The sequence below is a fragment of the Euprymna scolopes genome, chromosome 3 (genome assembly GCF_053919585.1).
Source record: "Euprymna scolopes isolate OS-2025 chromosome 3, ASM5391958v1, whole genome shotgun sequence".
Lineage (NCBI taxonomy): Eukaryota > Metazoa > Mollusca > Cephalopoda > Sepiida > Sepiolidae > Euprymna > Euprymna scolopes.
Genome location: NC_136484.1, coordinates 146,219,808 through 146,239,333, shown reverse-complemented (window position 1 = coordinate 146,239,333; position 19,526 = coordinate 146,219,808). Strand labels below are relative to the sequence as shown.

Genomic DNA, 19,526 nt, shown 5'->3' with positions numbered 1-19,526 from the left:
AAAATCAAGATATAATGATACTAAGCCATATGTGTAGAATCTTTATTCCAATTTTAATCAAAATTCATTACATGATTTTTATTTTAAAAAATGTTTAAAATGTAAGGCTTAAGATTAAGGTGGCTTAAGAAAAAAAATAGAAATTCAAGGTCTTTTACTTAATTGGTGTCTAATAACTATAGAGTAAATTATTTTATGCAAATCTAAAATATTTGAACTTCCTCTAAAAAACATTTTAAAAAACTTGCATTAAAACTAAATTTAGTTTACATTACCACCACCTCTCATGCCTAGCAGCTGTGTTTCAAAATTTATAATCATCTGTTAATTAGTTTTGGAGTGAATCCTGTACATACATACACACATTACATATATGCAAACAAAAGGTGGAAAATATAGGACAGTATAATAAAAATAATGCCATGTGAAGTAAACTTAATTCACATGTTTCAATATAATTTATACCTTCTTCAGATGAGTAAAAGCTAAGTGAAAACGATATTACAACAGATACTATGTTACAAATGAATGAAGAGGACACTGATAAAAAATAAAAAAAGAAAAAGATGGAAAGAAAAAAGGGGTGTGGGTGATTTGTCCATTCTTTTTCAAGACTGGAATAACTACAGTAACAATAATGCTTTTCTAATGTGTTACAATTTGTGTGAAAATTTGAATTCATCAACTGTTGGGGTGGCACCCCTACAGATTCTAATGATGGACTATTCCTGCTTTCCAGTCAGTCTGAACTCAAGACTCAGAGAGAGAGTTATAGAATTACTTGTCCTTCAGCTGAGTGGGAACTCAACTAACCTACTTGTCTGTATTTCTGTTAACATATTATTCATTTTACTATTTCTGAGGCATTTCTTTCAACATTTATACAACATCCACAAAATTGTTTTAATGAATGAGAAACAAGATACAGGTAGACAACACTACTGCATGGTGTGAACAAGGTTAAGATCATAAAACAAACTTGGGAGAGATGGACAGTTTATAAACAGAAGGGAATAAAATAAATATAAATCTTATATTTTATTTTCTATATTTAAAACTACTTCGCTTGATGCCCGGACACTGTTGCCTGGAAAAAGTAAGGAACCCAAGAAACTCGTTCTCCCATCTTTCAACCCCATATTAGCATTTCTACTTATTTTTTTTAAATCTTAATAATTATAAAGTTAATTATGTTAATATATCTGTTTCTATTAACTAGATTCACTCCTAAACAAATTAACTGATTGTTATGAACTTTGAAACATGATTGACAGGCATAAGGGGTTCAAATATGGACTATATTTAGTCTTAATTTTATGCAAAAAGAGTAAAAAGGGAATGGTAGCCCTTAATCAAAATTCAAATGCCTCCAATTTTAATAAATTGTAAATATATATACATATTAGATATCGATTAATAAATATTCCTCAAATTTCAGTGTCTTTTACGTATTTTAAAGAGTTTTTAGGAGGCATAATATGGGCAAAATTTCATATTTGAAAATTTAAATATTTCAAATTTGCATTGAATTTGCTTGCCAGCCATTAGACACCATTAACCAAGATTTGCTGAATTACAATTTCTTCTTAATACCTATTTAAGCTTAAGCTTTAAATTTGAGACACTAAAATCAAAACCATGTAATGGATTTTGACTACAATTAGAGTAAGGATTCTAAATGTTAAGTTTAATATCATGTCTTAATTTTAATCTTAATGAGACATAAAAGGGATGCAAAACTATTCTGCTTGTGAGTTAATTTTACTTCTCCTGGCACGGGCCCCAGTTTCTTATAAATTTCAAAAGGAGTTAACGAACATCTTTATGAATAACCAACCTTCTTTTTTTTTTTTTTTCAATAATCATGTAATGGCAACTGAATATTAATTAATCAAAAACGGTTAATTAATTATCAGTATAAAAAAGTGTTTACTATAACAACTGATTTCCTATCCTTATTGTCCTTCAAAAAACACCAACATAAGTGAAAGAACAATCTAATTCGGCCTCCAAGTAAAATGTTAAACGAAAGTGGATACATATGTTTCATTGAATAAACATAAGTATTTCCATATTAGAACATATAAATATAGACGAATTTTGTGAATATAAACAATAAATTTGGTATGAAAATAATCAAAATGTAATTATAAGAATCAGAATAATGTCTGATATGCCTCAGGATAGTTAAACCAATTGATATTTTTAAGAACAAGAACATGTTGAAAATAAAGCTGAAAAATAGAAATCTTTTATAAAACATTTTGTAAATGCAATAAAATTGCTGTAAAAAAAAAAAAAAAAAAAAAAAAAATCAGTATACAAGGGGGAAAATGTAATTTTCAACCTAATTTACTTTCAAGGTGCAAACACTCAAATTATATTTAGTTTTAAGTAAGTTAAAAATCCTTACTAATATTTTTCATATAATAAAACTATATTTTTATCAGTTTTTGATAATGGTACTGCCAGATCAGGCTGCCAGAAGATACTTGCTTCCTGACCTAAAATGCACCAAACATTGATATTGTTTATCCCCCCTTTTCAAAACTCAATCATGTTCTGCAAATCCAAAAAGAACAATTTTCGTCTACAAAACAACCAAACACCAAAAATAAATATTTGAATATATAAAAAAATAAAACTTTTATCGAAATGATTGAATCTGAAAAGCGTTGATATACCGTAGAATGAAACAACCAAACCAAACACTATGAATAAATATTTTAAGATATAAAGAACTTAAAAGCATAAGAACTTTTTGCTAAAATAACTGGACTTTGCATTAAATAACCTGAAAAAGGTTGATATGTCTTAAAACAGCCTTAAACCAGCTTTGAAAACTACATAAAGTGCAAACAACTAATGCTATCAATAAATTGTAAAGAAATTAAAAGGAAATTAAACCAACACGTTTTAGTATGTTAATAGTTCAATTAAAAATGCTAAATGAGTTTCTCAATAGCTTAAATGATATACAAATAAACATTTTAAACATTCAGCCAAAAATATTTTAAAATAAAAATGAACTCAGTTTAAATAATTTAAAAGTGAATAGGTAATGTATACCATAGAATTAATATGTAAGTTTGATATTAGAGTCATGAAAATAACATTTTTGTTTTATAAATTATATACTTTTGGTACTTTTTCAAAAATTGGATTCTTGTTTTGTTTACTTGCCAAACTTTCACGAAAAACACTGGTTTAGCTGAAACCACTATCAATAATTTCCCCCACTCTTTATTTGTTCCTAAACCTAAATTTGGATCCCATGAACAAAGCTTCTTTCTTAGAACTGCCTGCCTGTGTATAAAGTGAACTTAAATCTTCAGAGTCCGAGACAAGTGCTGAATTTATAACACCGGATGACGACCAGTGTTCCACTTTTTTGACCAGTCCCATCGGTCATCCCCATTCTCTACATGCCCTCCACCCCACCCTTATGATTACAACATTAGTGTTTTGTGGTTACTTGTCTGGAAAGTTCTGTGTAGTTGTGAGTTGGTCCTCGCATTTCGTGTTCCTACGCGTCATCATTGCCTGTGCTGCCTGATAATGGCGTAGATGGCCGTAGCCATCAATGCAATCCATAAGAATTCTTTTGGCTGTTTTTTACGGCCAGTTCAGCATGGCCATTACTTTGAGGATAATGTGGGGATGACATATGTCTCTTTATGCCACAGTTTTCCAGGGACAATTTATACTCCAGTGAGTCGAATGGAGACCCTCCATTGGTGCACCATATGTGCAGAATCAACCCCTCAATGCATCACATACTGCTGCAGCCTTTTCTGATGATAGTGGGACAAACTCAATCCAGCTGGTGTGTTGGTCCGCATATACCATGTAACTCTTCCCATGCATATCCAATAGGTTCATGACAGTATTTTGGAATGGGAATGCTAGGTTTGAGGGTGGCATTAGTGGTTCTCTCACTTGGAATCGAAGCTTTGCTAAAAACTGTACAAGGCCGTTCCCTTCTTGCTGTCTCATATTGTAGAATCTATGTCTGTGCACTTCTTGATGTATACCTTTTCAGTGCAACAAGTCATATACCATAGGAGTTGTTCTTCTGTGGCTATATTGAGAGCTTTGGGTCCTACTAATTTGAACAAATCCTACTAGTTTATTCTTAACTTGTTGCGTATTTCCACGGGGTCAGTTAAACTGCACATTTGTTTGTACTGGGTAATAATGCCCAGTTCCTGTCGGTGCAGCCATGCTCGATCACAGGTCTGTTCAGTTTTTTTTTTAGTGTGGGGCCATTTTGACACATTTTCCTTGCCAGCATGAAGCTTGTTTTCTTTCTGTAAATTTATCAACTGATGAAATAGTTGCAAGTAATATTCGTCATCGCATTGTCCTAACACTATTACTATTCAAATTTCAGTAAGAAAATCCTGTAAAAATAAATCCTGTCTATAACACCATGTAAAGTGGACTTGAAAAGTCTACCGAGTCCAAGACAAGTGCTGAATTTATAACACCGGATGACGACCAGTGTTCTACTTTTTTCCAACTTGTCTCATCAGTCGTCCCTATTTTATACACTGTGGAACTCTGTTCAGTTTGTCTACTTTTTAGCTGACTACAACATGGTTGTCTTCAAGTTCTTAATGAGTCCTCTCCTTGAGTCATCCAATTTATCAAATTTCCACTAATTATTAGTATGCTATTGCCCCAATGACTACTGTACACTCATTAATCCCCCCCCACTCTTTATCTGTGCCTAAACCTAAATGTAGATTCCATGAACAAAGCTTCTTTCTTAGAACTGCACGCCTGTGGAATTGTCTTCCATTTTCCTGCTTCCCAGCTGACTACAATATGGTTGTCTTCAAGTCCAATGTAAACAATTTCTTGATAAACCGTTCCCCTTAAGTTAACAAATTTACTGAATTTCCATTACTGACAATTACTATATTGTCCACTTGAATACTGTACATTCTTTAATCCTTGAGTGGCCCCTGGGCCTTGATAAGTAGTGATGCCTATGCAAAAAAAAAAATAAATAAATAAAAGTGACCTTTGGGCCTTGATAAGAGGTGACTCCTTTGTAAAAAAAAAAAATCTTTCTTAGATTATTTAATACCAAATTTGGTAATTTAGGTAAAGTTTTTATGCTCCAAGTTCTTTATATCTGCTATGATTGTTCATGCTAGCCACTACTTTTACATTTCTGTTGCAATTTTGCAGCTCACATCTCATAGTCTTCAAGGAGCACTGAGCTGCAGCTAAGATTTACAAATTATTTAATCTGGCACAAATCATAATACAGATCGCTCTCTCTTTGAATATTGTGTTACAACTTTCTAGTAATCCATTCTTTTCAGCTCTGAAACCCACAAATAGTGCACAGAAACAACTATCCATTCCTTTTTACTGTTATTAAATACTTCTGAAATGAAAGAAAAACACCAAAACAATCGATTTAGTTGGTTGAAAATATATTTTTATATATGACGGTGCTCATCTTCAATGTAAAAAAAAAAACGTCTTTTATGAAACTGAAGATGAACATTTGATACCATCTTCTTTATTCACCGACCTTTATCCTATGGATCCTTTTTGTTTTTAAGCAAATTCATCAGAATTTTCGCAAGCATTGTGACCTTTGCATAAAACTAACATTTACTCTAATACTATGTTTGAATTCTTCACATCTTTTCCATTTTATTTTTTTAAATTCACTCCAAGAAAGGCATAAAGCCACTTGATGTAAGATGATAAAAACGAAAGATTATCATCACACAGACAGGTGATGCCCATTAGCCTTAATCTTGAAAAGACCAGAGCTACAGGTAGAAGGTAAACAGTCATCAGGCAGAGAGTTCCACAAGCCTGCAGTTCTTAGAAAGAAGCAACTGGAATAGGAAGCGGTTTTACAATAAGGTATCAAAACAGCAGACTGACGGAGACCACTAGACTAACAAGTCAAGCAAGTTGGAACAAAGAGGGAATAGATTAAAAAATATTGAACACATATAACAGTATTTATAAAAGATTGAGACTGGCAATATCACATGTTATTATCATAAACATGTTCGCATGACAGTATTTAAAGGACTTACCTTTTAGTTCTATAAGAATCACTTTGTACAAGCTTGTATATGATTGCCAGAACTTTTAACATAAGACCTGCAATCAAATATATCAATTTTAATACTCCAATAATACATCGTTATGCATTTTAACATTTTAAGACAAATAAAATAAGAGATTTAAAAAAATCAATCCAATTATTCGCTATTTTATATAGTTCTTTATTTATTATTGTTGTTGTTGTTATTATTGTTATTATCATTATTATTATGATGATGATGTCAATATAAGTTTATTTTGGTTATAGTAAAGATTGTGTTCTCTTTTTGACTTCTGGTTTCTGCAGACGGGACAACATTGACAAGCAAGATATGATCCCTTCTGCTCAATTATCTTCCTCTCACATAACATGAAAGCCAATCCCTCCTCATTGTTAGGAATAGCTTTCTTGTCAGCTCGACTAAGTCGAATTAAACAAATGGACAGCAGGAATGGGAAGTCAAAAAGAGCAGATTATAACTGTTGGGGGGAGGGGGTCAGTAATATTGACTCATTGAAATATTGAATAATTTTTTTTTAAATTTGAAAAGGTCTTTAAGGAAAGAAGGCAGCGTCTTTTGTTTTTTTGTTTTTTGTTGTTTTTAATCATACCATTTTTCAGCCTTTAAAATCATCTATATATATAAAAGCAAAAATGTATGTGTGTATGTATGTACGCTTTTCCTCGATGTCCACAAAAGGCTTCTTTCAGAGAAGCGCTTGCTCGCTTCACAACTTCTTAAAACTTTTTATATCATCTATAAATTGTAATATCTCAGAGTTACCCACGGAGCTCGCCTGTCTATTTAATTTTATTGACTTTCAAACATTAATTATTCCACATTTCCCGCATCGGCACGCGTTACATTCGGTTTTCAGTATAAAAAAAAGCGAAACTCGACTCTAATCACAGGCCGAAAGCCAGTTGTCTCAAGAAAGCTAAGTAACGTTTGTTCAATGTCGACTTCGTCATATCAGACTGTAGCTTTCATTTCGCTCCTCCTAATAAACAGGGAGCGGGTTTTTAAAAACAAACAAACCGATTTATTCACCTCATTCAAAACTGTCCCGCACAAAATCGTAACTGCTGAATACCTATCGCCGTCACGTCAATCAAAAATACGCACCTGTTTTTTTTAACACTTTACTATTTTCCAACTGCGCGTCGTGAAGGCTTCGTTTTTTTTTCACATTTTCGGGGTTTTTTTCACATACCCTGAAAAACACCCGGGCAACGCCAGGTACCCCTCGTTAGTAGAAATATAAATGCAATTATTAGGAAAATATATAGACAATCTACTCCCTTTATTGATTGATTCTACTCCCTAAATCGATGCAAAATCTTTTCTGGTTTGAATGAATGCATCTACAAATATAAATTAGAAAATGTACCAAAATGTTTTTATTCATATGAATTGAAAAATTTTTGCAACAGAAAAATTCCTCAAGATTTACATCCATGTATGAAATTCACACATTTGCTATTTAGCATAGAGCTGATAAAATTGCCTAAAAGTTAAATTAAAATAAAGTTTAAATTCTCTTCTATGAGTGTACTGTTTATCAATGGCAATGACAGGCAGGACATGGATATCACTCGCACAACAATTACCATGATCATTTTATAAGAATAAAATGATTAACATTACAGTGTATATGCAACAACAAATGATTCAGAAAGACAGCACTAGGTTCATCCCAGGGATACATTTTGTTTGAAAATGAATATCAACAAAAATTCTTCAGTTTATGAGGCACTGGAAGAATACCCGTCCTAGGACAGGTAAACTTTTTTCAGTTTTTCACCACTTTTCTATTATTTTATTAAGATTAAAATCAGCATATGATGCTACTAAACCTTATTTCTAGAATCTTTATTCTAATTTTGTTCAAAATCCATCAATTGATTTTGATTCTAGAAAATATCTAAAATCTCACATTTTACTGAAGGGGTCTTAAAAAATTGAAATTCAGAAAAGTTTGCTTAATTGGTGTCTTATGTATGAATAGATTAAATTTAATGCAGATCTGAAATAATTGAATTTTCAAATGAGAGGTTGTTCCTATATTATGCATCCTAAAAATCTTTAAAATATTCCAAATAAACTGAAGTTTGAGAAATATTTACTTATATTTAATGTCCATTGATAAAATTTCACAGAGTAATCTGAATTTTCCACAAGTATTTTCACCGTTGCATAAAACTAAATCAAGCTAAATATAGTCCATATTTGGACCCCTTATGCCTAGCAACTGTTCCAAAATTCATAATGATCAGTTAATTAGTTTAAGCACAAATCCAACACATAATAAACATGCCCAACTTTATAAAGATAGAGATATTAGTTTATGAAACATATTTTATGAGTATAATATTTTTTTAAATTCAACTTTGTCAAAATACAATAATGTATTCGATTCCCATCCCTTTAAATCAAGTTTAGATCAATAGGGAGGAAAACTATGATCTCTTTTTACAAATGTACCAGAAATATTTAATTTAATGAAATTTTGATAAAATAGTATTTTTTGAATATTGTATTAAATAAAGTATAGTTCAACATTTACTAAATTAGTGTTCAAGTTAATGATTAATAAAATGTTCCTTTTCAAAACCAAAAATCAAAGTTTCATCATGTTAAGAATGGACTTCAGATGATTCCTCAAATAGCTTAAAGTTAAATCAGAATAAACCTTGGTGTGGCACATCCTTATTTGAACACAGATGTTGGAGGAAGTCCTGTATGGCAAAACTTATTTGCTATAATAGTCTCCATCGCGATCAGTTGGAATAAATCTGTTAATGAGAATGGTGTATTTTGATCACTTATGGCCCTCTGCTAATGGTTTTACATGCCTAGGGTTTATCGCCGATTCTGTTACTGACGATGGTATAAAAGTTTTGACACAAATCGTATCCCATCTTACTATGAGTTAATAACATAATCTATGTAGATAAACGTTGTTCTATAATGAAAAAATTTGGGGAATATTTTCTGGTACTTATGCATCCTTTGAACCAGACGTAACTCCGCGTTCGGCTCAGCTTTCCCTAGAACAGAACATCAACAGCTCGAGTTTAGCTGCTGTCTACTGTAACATGGCGATCAGCCAATCACAACACCATGTGCCGAGTTTCAACTCGGCATGCGTGCACACGCCTGAGCAGCAGACGAGAATTTAGATACCAATTTTTAAAACAAATTCACAATTTCTTGCAAGTCAGTACATCCTAGCAAAATGAGGGAACATTACCGATGACTATGGCTGGAGATATGAGAATGTTAAATGTCGATGGTGGACAGCAATCCGGACTGAAACCTTCTTCACAAAATCATGGCTGAAAATTGTGCGCATTCAAGATAGCAACGAATAAAAATCTCCGGTGCAAATGTGGGTTTGGAATTGGCACATATATAATAATTCATTTATCTCTATATTAACTCAAAGCCACCTGATTTGTGAAGAGCTTCCACACATGTCCGCTACCTCTTCTGCATCCACTTTGCCTTCGTTTGATGCCATCCAAAAGTCTGAAATTTGGTACTTGTGCACTTTTGCTACGGTGCTGAAATAATATTATTTTGAAAGCTATTCTTAACATGGAGAGGGTGTTTTGTAACTATTCTGTGCTTCCACCTACCAATTTAATAAAAAAAAGATATTGTGAAACTTGAATTTAACCTGAAAAATCTATTTAAAAATAGTGCGGTATGTATAAGCACCGGAAATTTTCCTGGCATTGGAAAAAAAAAGATTTCAACTAATCCCTGTCAATCGGTAAAAAAATAAACTAAAACTCCAACCCACCCACTTTTATTGTTATTTATTGGATATAAAAAAAGCATTTGCTAACACATTTTTATTTGTAAAAAAAAAAAAAAAAAAAAAAAAAAAAATTGCACAAAAATTATTTATTTGACAAAAAATAAAAACGTTTCTTCATGCAGTTAATAAAAATGAAAAATTATGGTAGTTTTTTTGTTTTTTTCCCCCCTGTTGTTTCTACATCTAAAATTTTGGTATTTTCCTTCTATGTAGTGTTGTTATGATTTCATCGGCGACACTCAGCATAATCCAGTTGTTGACGTCCTGTTCCGGAGAAAGCCGAGCGAACATTGAGTTACATCTGGTTGAAAAGTATTTTCAAAATCTTATTTTGAAACTAGACTACCCGTGACCCGTTGGGTCAGTATGTTATATTAGCTATGGAATTAATGTATGAGCGTGACACTTATGACATAACATTTCTATGAAAGTATATTAAAATGAAAAAAGAATATAGATAGATTTCTATGACTCTTTCTGTTTATAATTGTTTATTTTGAAAAAACAAAAACTTACAGCCACTGAATTATAAGTGGTTTACTGTACTTATAGGTATGTGTGCACTGAACAGATACCATAATATTTAGTTAAATTCAAATTTTGATGTATCTTTTAATTTAAACGCTAAAAAAAGAACAATTGGGACACTGAAAACGTACACAGTAAAACAATGTTTTATTGTTGCGTTATTTGTAATGCAAATTAAAAAAAAACATTTTCGAGGTTATTTATTTATGTTGGTAGTGTAGAAGAAAATGTGTGAATGTTTTTTAAGAAAGGTGTATTAAAAAATGGAGCATAAATTTTTTAATAAAATGAAGGCGGTGGGCAAATTGCTGTTGTAAAATGCTCTTATGGTTGTCAACGGGTTAAAGTAGATTTATTTGCAAGAAAATTGTGTTAAAATAACTTAAACATAATACTGAAATGAACGATGTAAAAATAAAAATGCAGAAAGTATTAACAATTGTTTATTTGAATAATTTAAACACGAAAAAAAACAATTGGGAAGCTGAAACGTACACAGTAAAACAATGTTTTATTGCAGCGTTGATTATTTGTTTATGTACGCATGCACAAACGGAAATCGTAAACCGGATGTTGGGTTACAACACCCGTTACAAGGTCATTTGAGTTTTATAATCATATAGATTAAATTAAGCTAATGAATAAGTTCGATTATATATCTAATTTCCAGGTTTTCTATTAAACACTTATCTGAAGAATTTACCTGAAATTTTACACAACAAATGGAGTAGAAATTGAACTTGGATAAACTCACTGTGTGCGTTGTTAAACATTTCATCATTTATATCAATTTGAATTTTTATATACTGTTATTCTGCCCAAGAATAATCTAAGTTTGATACTTTTGAAATAATGCCTTATCTTATTGGCTTCAGAAATTATTCTTTCATTCTGTAAACTATGTTAAATCCTACTCATGCTGCATTGTTTACACAACCTTAAGATTTTATCCATTACTAGCACGAAGACCCAACTTTATCTGGGATGGAATGCGTGACTATAACCTTTTGCAACCAATCTATAACATACCTTGCTTTTTTTTTATTTTATTATTTTTTACATTTTAAATGGTAATATGGGATCTGAGATTTTAAATTAATTAGGGGGGGGGGATAATCAGCATTGATTGCATTGCATGGATCTAAATACTGCAACATCAAATAGTTGAAATAGATTTTGGTAAATTTATAGTCTTTAAATACTTTGATATACACTCATGACAACTTTATACACTCCTGTTTGAGGTTCTGGACCCTATATGAAAATTTTGGTACTTTTGCACTTAGCACACCAGATTTCCATAAATGTTGGCTCAGGCTCGACCGACAGTTAACATAAACTATTGGAATATGCCGACACTCATCAAGTTGATCAGTCAATGAAAAAATGATAAATACACTTAGCCTATTAAAAATCGAAGCAAACGATTTTTAATAAATTGGAAGAAAAAATTAGTTTTTAATCATGCACAAATTTAACCAGTCCAACACTAAACCCTAACCTTAAAAAAATAACGTTTTTAATCATACTCTATTTTAATCAGTCCAACCCTTACTCTTAAAAAACAAGGAAGAAGTAAATTTTTAAGTTTTAAAAACTAAAAATCATATTTTTTTCCTCTTAAAATTCTCTTGTAAAAATGTTTCTATTTAAAACAAAAACTTTAAAACTATTTATTCATGAAACTTACAGTAGGTTGTGATTATATTTTACTTAATCGTTCTTCCATTTTTTTTTCATTGTAATTAGTATTCAATAAATAGTTATATTTTGTTTCCTTGCATTTTTAAATCTGATCGGTATATTTTGGTGATTTGTGTCAACTGCCAGTCAAGCCCGAGTCAACACCTTGGAAATTCGGTGCAAAAGTACCAACATTTCTATTCTTAAGTGATGAATTAAACAAAGTAAAATGTATTTCCATTTTATAGATGTCGTGTGAATAGAACTCAAAGATAATGATGTACTCCCTTTAATCAAAATAAAATATATCCAAGTAACCAAGTTAATGTAGTTTAAAAATATATATGGCTTGGGAGGTCTATCTCCAAAATCCTAGCAGGAGTTTATGTACAAATGACCAAACAGGAACAATTTTATTGACAAGCTTCTAGACTTGAGTTTCACTCCTGACCTGAAGTGGAAGGTTTACATCAAATCCGTTACCAAAGTCGCTAGAAAAATGGTTGGATGATTCTACTGCTCCAAACAGTCTTCTCCTGAGCAATCCTCTAATTGTATAAAACTCAATTACATCCTTAGATGGAGTACTGTTGCTACATCAGAGGAGTTGCTTTCCAGCCTTGATAGAATGCAAAAAAGACTAAAATCTAATTTACTTTGTTAATACCTTTCTCACAGAAGAGATGTTGCTAGTCTTTCATTGCTCTATTGTTATTTTCATGGCAGGTGCTTGACTAAGCTTCAGAACTGCTTGCCTGGCGATTTGCCTCCAACTCCACCTTGGAGCTAACAAACAACTCCCTCCCAAATTTCCCTATGCGGACTGAAACCACACTAGATAATGTAAAAATCACCTCTTCTCAAGTCCGCGATATCATAAAAAACTTACACAACTCCAAGGCATGATCTCATCTCTGTTATACTAATTAAGAAATGCTCTGCTGAGCTAGCCCCCATACTTTCCAAGTTCTACAATAAATGCCTTGCTGAATCTAGCTGGAAGATGGTCTCTGTTGTACCAGTGTACAAAAATTCTGGTGAAAGGACTGACCCTCTCAATTATTGTCCTATCAGTTTCTTCCCCTTCTTCGCTAAAAACTTTGAGGCCTTAATCAAACACTAGTCAACCACCTCGCAAAAACAAATCTTCTCTCTGACCAACAATATGGATTTAGTCAATGTTGTTCTACTGCAGATATTTTGACAGTCATCTCTGAATGCATGTATGATGTACTAGATAAGATGGGCGAAGCCAAAGCTGTGGTTCTTGATATATCCTAGGCTTTTGACAAAGTCTGGCATCAAGGGCTGCTAATGAAAATTAAATTGTACAATATAACTGGATGTATACTAAATATAATTAAATCATTCTTAGACAATAGGACCATTCAGGTTGTCATTGATGGATGTACATCCAAGCAGCATAATTAATGCGGGAGTACTTCAGGGGTCCATTCTTGGAGCACTATTATTCCTGATATTCATAAACAACTTCCTTGATAATATTGTGTTCGAGATGGGTATATTTGCTGATGATACAATGCTTTATATAACATGCATGAGGGAAGAATGGATGTACATAAATCTAAAACAATAGAAAAATCCTTAGAAAATGACCTCCAGACCGTAGTGAAATGGGGACGCAAATGGATGGTAACATTTAATGCTAGTAAGACTAAGCTGCTCTCCTTTAACAATTACAAGATGCCTCTCTAACCACCAGTATCACTGACAAATAGCACCGTACCTGAGAATTCTTCCTTCAAACTCCTCAGCCTAGCATTCACGGGCAATATGAACTGGAACAAGTAAATTGAGAACATTACAAAGGTTGCTGCAAAGAAGGTGAGTTCCCTCTATTGAGCTAGAAAACTACTGACACCTGAGAGTATCCTGTACCTCTACAAGGCGTATTCACCTTTATATGAAGTAATGTTGCCACATCTAGGCTGGTGCATCTACCACTAGCCTCTCCCTCTTGGACAGAGTCCAAAAAAGAGTTTCCAATCTAATAGGTCCCACTTTATCAACTAAGGTTCGTCGCCGCAATGTTGCATATCTGTGCCTATTTTACAAATAATTTAATGGAACGTGCTCTGATGAACTCATTGCATTCCTACACCCTTGACATATATATACCTGACAAACCTCTTAGCAAAAAAATCTCACCCTTTACTGTTGAGGTCTCTAAATGCCAGAAATCTCTCTATTCTAATAGTTTAATCTTTCCTAGGTATAATTCCAAATAGTAGCCCTTTACATCCAAGTGGCGATATGCCTTGTTAGGCATGAACGGGAGTACAAAAAAGAAAAAAAAAATCTATGGCTTTCCTTTGTAAAACATTCACAACAAAACTTATCTAGCAACAACCACTGTCAATAGTTTCCTTTTTTTTCTCTACCAAATTTAAACAAAACTTCCATGAGCAAAGTTTCTTTCCTAGAACTGCCTGTCTGTGGACCATAATACCACTGGGTTACTTCCCAGCTGATTACAACATGGTCGTTTTCAAGTCCAATGTAAATAAATTCATATTGAGTCATCATCTTAAATAATTAATTCTGCCTAATCACTGTCACCATAATTACTCATCAGTGTTGCCTCACCATCCACATGACACTCACTTAACCCTTACCCTTGAGTGACTTTTGGACCTTGATAAGTGATGACTACTTAGTAAAAAAAATAAATAACTGCATCATCCAACTCAGTATATTCCAAAAAAAAATGGAGACAGTGAAACCATTCAATAAAAACAAAAATCATCATTATCTCTTTCTCCTATATAATATTTTGACTTCAGAAATTCCCCCGGATCAAAGTATCATAGGTTTGCAATAACAAATGCCAAATACTAATTCATTACGTCTAGGCTATTAGCCACTAATTTATATAATTTTTAAATACAATTATAGACACATTAAATTGTTATAATAAAATGCTACATTGCATCCTAGGAGCAACGCCATCAACATCAAAACATCTGTTGAGGAAAGATCCCTATTTTTCTCTATAAATATTTAGTCCTCCCATTTAGATGTATCATCAGTTGACACTAGGACCAATTCTACATTTTCCTACGATACTTACATTGCACCTATTATAACCTATATTATTACCTACATACACATAACAATCTTTCCATTTTCAGATTCAAAAATAATAAATTCTCCCTTATCAAATTCCACCCATTTTGATTGGCTGATACACGACTATTCACATATTCCAGAATCTACTTCTACAATAAATAAACAAATGCTTCAGAAATTATACAATATGGTGTCGCTCTCACAAAAGAAAATCATGCTCCAAAAACTAACTAAATTAAACATTAACTGATTGGCGTCGTTTTCTACATGTTACAATCATGCTGAAAAAAAAAAAAAGAAAAAATTAAACGTATTAACCGATTAGCATCGCTCTATACATAATAACCTTTTTTTTGTGGGTAAATTGTTACATTAGCTCCACCTCCACAATTTTGATTAACTTAATGGCTTATAGGTTTTCGACAATGATTACGAAAATCTCATTTAAATTTGGCAGAGACAAGTACTTTTCGATGGTTGGGGGTGTCATTCCAAAAGCCGTTCTTAACATGCGGAGGTTGGGGGTATCTATTCCAAAAGCTGTTCTTAACATGCAGAGGTTGGGGGTTGGTCAACAACAACATACTTTAATTTTTTAGGGGGGGGGGACTGCATCAACCGGGCAATGCAGGTTAACGGGTCCTGCTAGTTATTTCAATAAAAGATTACCATTCTTATTAGTGCATACAGCATAACTAATTGTGTAAGGGAGATAACTATTTATGGAGGAAGACTTTGCACCAAGTACTTTATTTTTGAGGCATCATTTTTAATTAAGATCAAATATGTTTTTAACTCAAGAAAACTGAACTAATCTCAGAGTTACATCAATTTTTGTAATTACACATTTTTACTACAAAATTAAGACCATTGGGGAGTAAATATAAAAATCTAAAATAGTAATAAAAGTAGATTATTAAAATAATATAATCAGCTTAATAAAAATTACATATAACTGATTAATACAGAAATAATCTTGAATGTTAATATTAATGTAAAGGCTTTTATATACTTGCAGATCAGCCTATTTTAATTGGTTTAGTGAATAAATAAATTTATTATTTATTTTGTATGAAAAAACTAGAATACCCATCCCAGAACGTGTGAAATTAATTCTATGAACAGAACAGTTTTGCACTAATTTTATTGTCGTCTTACAAGAATTAAAATCAAAACATAATGCAAGTGAACCTAATGTCTGGAAGCCTTTTAATTTGTATCAAAATCCATCAAATGATTTTGATTTTTGAAATTGTCTAAAACTTAAGGTTTAAGCTTAAGAGATTTTGAGAAATTGAAAATTAAGCAATCTTGCTTGATTCGTATCTAATGCCATAAATCAAATTTAATGCAAATCTGAAATGCTTGAATTTTCAAAAGGGGTTTGTGCCCATATTATATCTAAAACCCCTGTCAAAACTTGAAGGAAACTGAAATTTGGGGAATGTTTATTAATTGATGTCTAATATCCATTGTCCAAATTTCAAACATCAATGTTATTGAAATTTTCATGAAGGGCTATCACCTTGTATTTGTTCCCTTTTCATAAAACTAAATATAGCTCATATTACCTCCCCTTGCTCCTAACAGTTGTGCTTCAAAATTCGTGATGATTAGGTAATTAGTTTAGGGGTGGATCCTGTAAATACAAATATATGAACCTATGTACATACTTTTCTTTATATTGAGAAAATATTGTTTCAGAAATTTGAAGAAATTTCCATTATTTGCATCACTTGGGAATATCATTTTACAGCTTTTGTTTCTTTTGTAAAATTGGAAGAAGTTTATAATAAGATATCAGTACAATATATATATATATATATATATATATTTCCAAAATTGAAAAAGGCATTCAATCAAGAACTAAGATATATTTCTATTTTCGGTAGAACGTTCACACAATTCCTTTTTATTTTTGGTAAATTTTTCTTACCAACTCATCATGTGTCATTTGACTGCAAATGCTTCTAGATTTGCATCATGCATATTAATTTTACCTATCGAATATGTCATGCAAGTATGAGAAAACCACATTGAAAGCAGCTGTAAGAGAATGAGAAAAAAACAAAAAAAACATTGGCTTGGTAAAAAGAATTGACGAAGAATGATTAACAGTTGCAGAGATTCAATCACGTTGAGGAAACAAAAGCAAAAAAAAAATCCTTTGAGGAAGAATATTCAATGATTAAATTTTACATTATGGAACTTGCCCGGGGTAAAAATACAAACATTTAATTTATGTAATCTGGAATACTAAAAATCAGACAGCAATCAACTAAATAGACGATGCATATGTGATACAGATAAATAAATAAAGTTAGTCAAATTGTACAAGCAATGGACATGGATAGAATTTAACAAAGCTTAATAGGATGCTTATTGAAGCCAAAAGCAGTAATCATTATCTCCTATGTAGAAAGCCATGTAGCATATTCTTATGCAACAAGATGAAGACCACAACAAGATTGTAGAAAAATAGAAGCTGATATAAATAGCATACAAAAAATGCTGACACTCAAAATATATGCAAAAATAAGATGGACAATCCTCCACTCTATAATAAAGACCAATGTACATTTATTTGTATACAAATAGTTTGAGAGTAAAATATGTGCTTTTTTCTAGCCCCCTCTACTCTAAATAAAACCATTTTAAGTGATGAGGGAAAGCGAGAAAGCAAGTAAGACGATTTCCACCACCTAAAATAAATGGAAAAAAAAAATCTCCCTATCTTAATAAAAAGTCAACAGTGAGTGTTTTACTTTTTTGTTATTTTTTTTCATATTGAAATTGCTCCAGACAAGGCATGGTGAAGCCATTTCATGTAAGGAATTAAAAACAAAATACTTTTTCAAGATAAAAAAAAAACAGCCAACAATGAATCTTAGATGGATAGATATTGATCCAGAAAACAGCAATTCTCCCCACTTTGTCAGGAACATTGCTCATGAATTGTGAGAACTAAAGAGCAAAATAAGGAAAGTGAGAGTTACAAAGCTATTAAAAGTAAACCCAAGGTTCACTTTCTACTCTTTTTCTTTAGGTCATCAGAAATGATATTTTCCATATATAAATTAACTTATTGACGTAATTCTATGAATTTATATGAATATTAGTGTGAACATGGAAGAATAATTCTTTTTCCATTATTTATGTGCACTAGTAAATACTAATTATGTAACCTCCCTAATTTAAAATCATTGAATCAAATCAAAAGATCAAGTTTATCAACAATCAACATGATGCCATTATGGAAAACTCAGCATTATTGTATCTTACTGGAGTCTTGAAAACATAGTTGTTGGGACATGTAACCTTATCAGATAAGACCTGTTTTAGCTCTTTTGGAGAGACAAGTAAGAAACCATGTACAAGGTACAAGGTTTTTAATAGACATAACTCAGTAACAGTGCATTATACAAGCTACTAATCTATTCATGAATAAATAACTGTATGGCACAAGAATATATTCATGAATATATAACTGCATGGCGTAAGAAGTTTTGCAAGGTTTTGAGTTATCCTCTTTTGAACCTCACGCACAGAGAAAGTTTTTTTTTTTTTTTTTTTTTTTTTTTTTTTTTTACATTTTCACCCCAAACAAGGCACATTGCCACTTTGGTGTAGGGGGCTACTATCAGGGGAAACAACTACTGGGGTACTATGTAGGGATTTGGGCAGCAAGATGTTGGTTCACGTTGCACTTGAACTTCTGCATGTCAGTACAGTTGGGGAAGCAGTGACCTGGAATGGAATTCCAAAGTCTAGCGGTTCTGGGGAAGAAACTACTGGAGTAGAAAGATCTTTTACATCTAGGGATCTCTACAGTGTGGGGGTGGGATTTTGCAGCTTGTCGGGTCTGTCGAGGGTGTTCACATCATGGGGGCACAAATGCTTGCAGTTCATCAGAGCATTCACCATTAAAATACTTGTAGAACAGGCAGAGGGATGCAACGTTTCGTCGATGGGACAAAGGCTGAAGCTTTGATGCCAGTTTAGGGCTTATCAGATTTGCGACTCTCTTTTGAACCTTGTCAAGGAGCAAGAGACTAGTAGCAGATGCACCAGCCCAAATATGACAGAAATACTCCATACATGGGCGAATGGTTGCCTTATAGAGGTACAGGATACTTTCGGGTGTTAGTAGTTTTCTAGCACAGTAGAGAGAGCCCACGTTCCTTGCAGCGGCCCTGGCAATGCCCTCGATGTAATTGTTCCAACTCATGTTTCCTGTGAACGTTAGGCCAAGAAGCTTGAGGGACGTACACTCAGATAAAGAGTCGTTGGCCATTGCTATAGGTGGTAGAGAA

General features: G+C 32.4%; 1 protein-coding gene across 1 annotated transcript in view; it reads right to left on the bottom strand.

Annotated features, from left to right (window-relative positions):
- Positions 1-19,526, bottom strand: part of LOC145259709 (meiotic recombination protein SPO11-like) — a 1,082,117-nt gene that overhangs the window by 942,026 nt on the left and 120,565 nt on the right. Inside the window, exon 4 of the mRNA XM_080117391.1 lies at positions 6,075-6,141. Coding sequence (XP_079973517.1) covers positions 6,075-6,141 — 67 coding nt within the window. The remainder of the gene's footprint in view (positions 1-6,074; positions 6,142-19,526) is intronic.